This window comes from Peromyscus leucopus, chromosome 3 (genome assembly GCF_004664715.2).
Source record: "Peromyscus leucopus breed LL Stock chromosome 3, UCI_PerLeu_2.1, whole genome shotgun sequence".
Classification (NCBI taxonomy): domain Eukaryota; kingdom Metazoa; phylum Chordata; class Mammalia; order Rodentia; family Cricetidae; genus Peromyscus; species Peromyscus leucopus.
The window spans coordinates 139,932,741-139,941,666 of NC_051065.1; the positions used below are offsets into that span (position 1 = coordinate 139,932,741).

At 35.8% G+C, this 8,926-nt stretch overlaps 1 protein-coding gene across 1 annotated transcript; it reads left to right on the forward strand.

Moving 5' to 3' along the window:
- Positions 1–551: 551 nt before the first annotated feature.
- LOC114710345 (taste receptor type 2 member 140-like) lies at positions 552–3,387 on the forward strand. The gene is made up of 2 exons (XM_028894468.2): positions 552–804; positions 1,232–3,387. Exon 2 carries the CDS (start codon positions 2,282–2,284, stop codon positions 3,245–3,247), a length of 966 nt encoding a protein of 321 aa, XP_028750301.1. The 5' UTR covers positions 552–804; positions 1,232–2,281; the 3' UTR covers positions 3,248–3,387.
- The last annotated feature ends 5,539 nt before the right edge of the window (positions 3,388–8,926 follow it).

Genomic DNA, 8,926 nt, shown 5'->3' on the forward strand with positions numbered 1-8,926 from the left:
TCTGATCAAGCTGCAAAATTTTATTTTTCTCAGGTGGGTTTTATAGAAGCAGACCAGGAAACTTTCTTTGGGAAAAGATCAGGGGACTGTTGAGTTGCCAGGCAACCCAACCAAGCAACCTAACCACAAAACACTGTTACTAATGGTCACTGTAGCAGAAAGATAAGGAAATGTTATTTTCTAATAACTCACATCTTGTCCAGGCATGTCAAAAGTTTCTGGTTGGTGGCTCAATACTGGACAACAGAAACTTAACTCAGGCAGGCAATATGGCATGGCTCTTGAAATTGTCCTTGGCACATAAGGAGAATTTAAGTTTGCTAAATCTCCTTTTCAATTACTTGTATTTAATGAGACAATAAAACTTGTACCTAATACAAATATGAAATACACTGATTTGTAAATATATATCGTAGACATAAATATAAAATTTACAGGGACATTCATGCTTCTTAGGAAGTGATCTGTCATTTTGCTCTATAGATGAATTATGTGGGAATGATTCTTGGTGCTGCTCTCCTTGTTTGAAAGCACTGTCTTTCCTAGCAACTGCTGTTCAGGTGGAACTTTCTCTTTTTCCCACCCAGAGTGGAAGATGCAGGGGAGGGGTTTGGAGAAGCTCCCCTGAGTGGTTGCTGTTCTCCCAGTGGATACAAGTTTGTTCACTTTTCTAAAAGACCTGGCAGTTCCAGTAATAACACTCACTCCACACCCACTCCAGGGTGTTTTGCATCTCTCTGTCTTCTCAGCATTGTTGTAAGGAAGAAGCCATGCCAAGAGGACCGTCATATCTCTGCCGTGATGGTATGCCTATGCTTCTATCCTTAGCAGCTTCTCTTAAAATTTCAATAGCCAGGCTAGTTTATTTTCTCAGTATGTTTGTTTCTCCAATGTTGGGTAATCACAAGAAATATCATTCTTTACACAGAGTTTCTCCATGTGACTGGGTTTGTGGTCTGTCTTCAACAAGCAGAATTCTGTGTCTTTTTCTGCAATCTCTATAGATTTCTGTTGTTGCTGTTGTTTTGAGACGGACAGGATCTGTAATCCAGGCTGTTTTCAGACTTGTTATCCCCCTGAGTCAACTTTTTACATGCTGGGAAGTGTGTACCAGTGGTATCACAGAAGTTAATTGTAGTGTTCTCCAGTCTTTTTTTCTGTTTGTGTCACTGCTTCTTTGACTGTATTTTAGCTTTTGAAGAATGCTATTATGTCATGCTTCATTTTCCAGTTTTCCTAGGCATTGCATCATCACTCATCTGCCTTGATGCCTATAGTGATAGTAATGAAGAAGATATTGGAGCCAAATGAAGGGAAATGGATACTATCTGAAGCTCCTCAGTACTGATGAGGGAAGTGGGATGTACTACAGACAGAGATACAGAGGGTGAGGAGGAATCTTGTGGTGTAGATTAATTTATATAACCTCATTGTCTGTTCTGTAGCACAATAGGAATATTTCTAATGATTTTTTTGTACATGGATAAAATAGACACATGTTTGCAGAATGTTTACTGCACCTATTACACCTGAAAGCAATCTATACAATATCTAAACTGCTACCACAGTACTTAGAATGAGTTCAATGCATAGAAAATATTCATTAATGGTAAATAGGAATTATTGAAATGAGAAATGAAGGGATGTGTGTCTAATTTTACATTTATGCATTAGTGTTCATTTGTGTTTTCATGTAAAAGAGAGCATTTATGACCATGTTGAAGAAAAATGATCACTGTTCTTAGTACAAGGTATTTAGGGGGGGTAATTCATTCTATTACATAAGTAGGTGACTCATAACTTAAGGGAAGAATCTTGAAAATAAGAATATATCCCCATACAGAATTTTTATTTCAACGTATTTAGTATCATTCTTATTTTTTACCAGCTTGAATTTTAGCTTGCAAAGAAATTCAGTAGCTAAATTTTAATAAGTAGACATGTAAAACAATGCAAATAAAAGTATCTTTGTTTTGATGACACACTTGAAAATGCAATGTTTCTTTTAGCATCAACTACAGAGAACTTCCAGCTGCCATGTGTAAGGTTCTTAGGTCCTAGATGAAGTTCATCTGAGATGTCTTGGACAATGTATTATTTCTTGTGAAGAAAATGATAAACAAAGTCATCAGTGATTGTTGATGTTTGATTGACATTGTGTGTGGAAGTTCATAATAATTATATTTTTAATTTTCAAGAATTACATAGACATGGTCTTTTAGAAGATCACATTACTAAACCTTCAGTAGTACAGTAGAACTTGGAGCGTCTCCTGGTGACAATGAAGGCTATTATACAGGACACATTATTAATCATTTTAGGTATGGAAATCATTATAGGAAGTTTAGGAAATGGATTCATAATACTGGTGAACATCTTAGACTGGGACAAGAGAAAAAAGATCTCTTCATTGGATAAGATCTTCACTGCTCTGGCCATCTCTAGACTTGCATTTTTATGGTCACTATTCTTATTTTTATTGGTATCTGAGCTGTACCCATCCTTAATGATAACTGAAAAAGTATTGAAAATAACTAGTATTTTTTGGACACTGACCAATCATTTCAACATCTGGCTTTCTACATGTCTCAGCATATTTTATTTCCTCAAGATAGCCAACTTTTCAAATTCTATTTTTCTTTATTTAAAATGGAGAGTAAGAAAGGTTGTTTCAGTGACACTGCTGGTGTCTCTTCTCTTCTTGTTTATAAATATTATATTCATAAACTCATATGTTATCAGGATTGATGGATATAAGACAAATTTGTCCTACAGTTCTAATTCAAATGACTACGTACAGTTTTCTAGGTTTCCTTTACTCACTAACACTATGTTCACATTAATACCCTTCACTGTGTCCCTGACAACTTTTCTCTTGCTCATCTTCTCCCTGTGGAGACATGTAAAGAACATGCAGCTCAATGTCAAAGACTCCAGAGACCCCAGTACTACAGCCCACAAAAAGGCCCTGAAAATGGTAATCACCTTCCTGTTTCTATATACTATTTTCTTTCTGGTACTTGTTATACAGTCTTGGAAAAATGAGATTCAGCATAAAAATTTGTTCAACTTACTTTTGGATGATATAGCAATTGCTTTTCCCTCAGGCCACTCCTGTGTCCTAATTCTGGGAAACACTAAGCTCAGACAGGCTTTTCTGTCCATGATGTGGTGGTTGAGGTGCAGGCTCAGTGATGCAGAGCCTCCAATCTTTAGACTATGTAGGGAGTTATCTCCAATTTTCTAGAGAAGGACCTGTTCTTAAGAGATTCTGTATGCTTACATTTGTACCTATGATTTATTCTTCAGTTGTAGCTTTGTGAATTTTACAAAATTCTGTTTTTCTATTTTTTATTTTTTTATTATTATTAAGAAATTTTCTGTTCATTTTACACACCAAGCATAGGTGCCCCTCTCTTCCTTCTTTCCGCTCCCCAGTATTCCCCCCAACCCACCCTCCATTCCCACCTCCTCCAAGGCAAAGACTCCCATAGGGAGTAGCAGAGCCTGGTATATTCAGATGAGGCAAGTTCAAGTCCCTCCCCCTGAACCAAGGCTGTGTAAGGTGTCCCACCATAGGCACTGTTCTGTAGGATGCCTTTCTGTATGCTGTGAATATGTGTTGCTATGATTGGTTGATAAATAAAGCTGCATTGGTTTATGGCAGGGTAGGACAGAGTCAGGTAGAAAAGTCCAAGAAAGATAGTGGAAAGAGAAAAGAGAGAAAGGAGATGCTGCAAGCCATTGGCAGGAGAAGCAAGATGTGAAAATACCCATAAGCCATGGCCATGTGGCAACTTATAGATTAGTAGAAATGTGTTAATTTAAGATAAAAGAGCTAACTAGCAAGAATCTTGAGCCATAGGCCATCTAGTTCATCATTAATATAAACCTCTGTGTTTACTTGGGTCTGAGCAGCTGCAGGACTGAGTGGGACACAGAAAAAGTTCCAGCTACATTTGGCATTCACCACTGGGCATTGATCTACATAGACCAAAGAAAACATAAAGATGCTGCGTGCATAGAAATGGAGCCACATTTAGCCTCCTGGTCTCACATTCTCATGCCAGCAGCAGCACAGACTCTTCTCTGACAGCTGCTTATGAGATCGAGCTGGCTGCCAGTCATCATAAGCTAAGCAGTATGTCAGATTCCAGCAGCTGTACACAGTAGTGTCTCCAAGCTGCCAGGGAGTTGCATGGTGGATTTACCTTTTCCTAGTACAGATTAATAAAAAGAAGAAGTTTCTGCGCAATACAGTGCTTCTTGGAGACATATACACACTGCTTCCTGGAGTTGGCGGTAGGCATACTTCTACCATGTTGAGAAGCTGAGATGGATGGAGTCAGTAGCCAAGGCTGCAGCAATGGTCCTATCCATGCAGCTTAGCAGTTTAAAATCTCTCCTTGTCAGAGAAGGTTTATAGATTCACAATGAGACAGATTCAGATGGAATAAAACTCTAAATGATTTACAGTGTGTGTAAAAATGTACATAGGCTTGGAAGATAGAGGAAAAGGAGGATAGTCAGTTATATAAAGAAACAGTTTTAAAAAATAAAGTCTTTTAAAGAGAAGAAAAAGTAATATAAAAAATAAGCCATGTAAAGATGGATTTACAGTCTGGATTATTTTTAACTGCTGAAAGACATTTGAATGCAAAGGCTGCTGAGTTAAGCCTATATATATATATTTTAAAATTATTTTGACTTCAAAGTTTGTGTCTAAGGATATGTTGCTTTGGAAAAGAGGTTCTGCTTTTGTTTCCACAGAAGATGAGAACCTGTGGATTGCTTCCAGGCTCATATGGTTTGATCAGCCAAGACACCCTGAAAGGTCTCCAATGACACCATGGCCCTGACAGGCTTCAAGGCAACTGGCTCAGACAATGCATCCTCACAGACTATTCCAGTCAGGACTTGACCATATTCTAATTTTTCTCAGGATCCCCATTAAATTGCCAGCAGCTCCATTCAGCAGGAAGTAGTATGAGAAGCTCTGCCCTAATTCCACAAATATTGTTTATAAATGTTTATTTTTAAAGGGGGTTGATTATAAATACAATCTCTAGAAAAAGAAAAGGGGATTATATATATATATATATATATATATATATATATATATGATAAAAGGTAGATTATTGAGTCTACTTTTAAAGAGAAACAACTTGCTTAAAATGTTTTACATTGCTATAGATTTGTTTATTACAAATTCAAGTTAATTTTGTTACACTGCATATATATATATATATATTTCCACTCTAATTTAAGTTATTTAGTTTATATAACTCATTTAAATTGTAATGGATAATTAAGAAATACAGATTAATAATTAGTCATCCATGATAATCAAATTTATAGTCATGTTAATTAACTTTTCTAAGTATACGCAGATATATTTCAATTATGTAGGCAATCTTCAAACACTTCAAAGAACTACAGAATATGGCATGTAAAATGTTTTAAAAACTTAGACTTTCTGGACACTGAAACATGTCTGCTCCTGGCACCACCGATTTACTTCAAAGAACAAGATGGGCACTGAAGACACTCTATATGGAGTTTAACTTCTTGGCAAAAATAGCCATTTGGGTAAGAAACTGCTCTTAACTGAACTGCTGATAATATGGTATATAAACTGGACATGCAGGACCCAGAGGAAGGTGACCACTGAAATTTGCAAGGTGATATGGTTCTTTAGGTTCCTGCTTTGCAGAAGAGACTGCCAAATATTCTACAGGACACAGGGAGTAGATACTAAAAACTCTAGGCCTATTGGCTGAAGATGGATGCCCCAATGTTACAGATGAACTTTGGATGACTGTCCAGGCAGGCAGCTGTTTCTGTCATTTCCAGAATTTTGGAAGTTGCTTACAATACATTTCCTTTTTACTTAGGTAATATTATATTCTTCTGGGTTCTTTGATATAGTTGAAGACTAGATAGTATAATTATAATTTTCCTTGGTTATCATAAAAGATAAGTTAGATATGAAACTTTAGACTCACAAATATAGGATTAATAGAATACTTTCTTTGAATTTGCCAAATATAAATAGACTAGATATTGTAACTGTAATTCTTGCTTGATAACGGTTTTGTTATATGTAATTTTACTAGGTTAAATTTAAAACCGTCCTTTTTGATTAGACAGAAAAGAGAAAGTGCTGTGGAATGTCTTTCTGTATGCTGTGAATATGTGTTGCTCTGATTGGTTGATAAATAAGCTGCATTGGTTTATGGCAGGGTAGGACGGAGCCAGGCAGGAAAATCCAGGAGAGATAGTGGCAAGAGAAAGGAGAGGAAGGAGCCACTGTGAGGCACTGGCAGGAGAAGCAAAATGTGAAAATACCAGTAAGCCATGGCCACATGTCAACTTATAGATTAATAGAAATGGGTTACAGCTAGATAGCAAAAAGTTTGAGTCATAGGCCATACAGTTTGTAACTGATATAAGCTTCTGTATGTTACTTGGGCCTGAGTGGCTGCAGGACGGGCAGGATGCAGAAAAAATTCTAGCTATAGCTCTGGGCTCCAAAAAACCTGCTCATGCAGTAGGGATGTATCCTGATCCTACTGCCAGGAACCCCTTAAGCAGGACAAGCTAAACAACTGTCTTGCCTATGAAGAGGGCCTAGTCCAGTCCCATGGAATTTTACACAATTCTATATGAATCAAGCACTGTTCAAAATATTAAAGGATGCATGTTGCTCTACAAAGAATGACATAAACATGGTCCATATAAATAGAGGAACTCTTAGTATCAATGTAATATAATTTTATATCATAAAATAGACTTTTGAAGGTTTTAATATCATTAATGAATAGTATGGTAAATGTGTGTATGTATGTGTGTGAGACATTGAAAAGGTAGTAACATTTAACTATATTCAAATAAATATAACTTCATAGTTTAGAACATCTGGAAAAATGACATATATAATTAAACATCAGATGTACATTTTCTATTGTTTCAAATCTATTATCAATTTAGAAAATTTTAAAGAAAATTTTGAGTGTATTCCAATATTCCTGTCTATATTACTTATTTTGAAAATTAGCAATTCTTTTAACTTTTTATCATTGGGAAATGTATTTTTCTATGTAATTTTTACATATGTAGTGCAATCCATTTTTGTTCTTGTGCCCACAAATACCAAATCATGCTGATGGCAGTTCTTCTGTATTTGTTTTTATTTTTTAGATATCCTTTTTTGACATTAAAATATAATTATATCATTCCCCCATGTCCTAGTAAGGGTTTCTATTGCTGTGAAGAGACACCATGACCACTATAACTCTTATAAAGGAAAACATTTGATTGGAGTAGCTTGTTTATGGGTCAGATGTTAAATCCATTATCATCGCTGTAGTACATGTGGCATGTAGGCAAACATGGTGCTGAGTAGTAGGTTAGAGTCCTACATCTTGCAGGAAACAGGAAGTGGCCTGTCACACTTAGTGGTATGTTGAGCATATATGAGACCTCAAAGCCCACTTCTACAATGACATACTTCCTTCTACAAGACCACACCTACTCCATAATGTCATACCTCCTAATAGTGCCACTCCCTATGAGCTTATGGGGGCCAATTACACTCAAATTTTCACACTCCTCTTCCCTTTCCTTGCTTTAACCCCTTCCATGTCCCTGTTCCCCATACCCTGGTCTTGCTCACATTCATGACCTCTTTTTCTTTAATGACTAATGATACACACACAAATAAATATATAATTAAAACTTGATTAGTTTATTTGTTTTTTTGTATGTATATGATTTGTTGTTGGATAACTAATCAAGTGGGCTCATCCATGAGAAAGACTAAGGATCCCTTTCTTAGATATTGTTAGTTCAGTAAACTCATTGTTTTACCACAATTGACTTGGATCGAATGCTTTCTTCATTTTTTATACATTCCTTGTAATAAATAGTAATTTGCTTATATCTCCCAAGAAAAGTTACATGACAGAGTATATTTTAACAAATTTAGGGATCATCATAGTCAAAGTCAAATTTAGGAATTATGTCCAAAGCAATAACAAGTAATAACTGGATATAAACTAGTCAATTTGAGCAACAAGAGAAATTGGAAAAAATTATATGCTAAGACAATTGGCTGATACTCTCCAAGTGCTGGAGAATGTTACTGTAAATCAAATTCTTAGCTAAAATTTTGCTGTTAGGTCCCCAAATTCTGTGACAATTTTTTTTAGCTTTAAGATATATGAGACAACATGAAATTTACTCTAGAAAAGATGTTTCCCCATGTATATCCATTTACTGGCCCCTACAACATTGTGAACAGTGTATGTGTGTGGTTCATCTGTCTCTTCAGGATATTTCTTTTCTTAAATAATATTCTCTTCCAGAATGCTTTTTTGTTATAATTTTTCAGAAATATTTTTTGCTATTTGTTACTTGCAGATTCCAATTGGGCAAATATCATTAGTGCCCTATATTTAATGAAAACAGTCTTTGAAAAAGATTAATGAAAGAGGACAGAAAAATGGTACAGTTCTGCTATAAGAGTGTGAAATAGAAACAGAGGTTAAATTATTTGATATACCCAATCATGACTATAACATAATTGAAAAGCATTTACCATATCAAGAGCCACATACCAAAGTCTGAGAGGTGTTATTCTTCTGCTCAGTAATGACATCACTTTCTGAGGAGCATCTGACAATATAAAGTAAAACCCATGGCAATCTGTGTTCACCCTCTATTCCATCTCATTAAGACAGAACTCAAATACAGTTACTAGCAATATGGAAAGACATAAGATATTTATGCTTTCATAATCATTTTCATTTCTTGGAGAATGTGGCTATAACCTCTTATTCATTATCTGCCAGGGTCAGAGAGATTGATAGGCTTCCCCTGGTCCTTCTTAGAATAATGCTCCACACTCCACAGGTCAGGAAGCAAT

Coding starts and splice junctions, on each gene's coding strand:
- LOC114710345 (XM_028894468.2), top strand. CDS start 2,282: ATGAAGGCTATTATACAGGACACATTATTAATCATTTTAGGTATGGAA.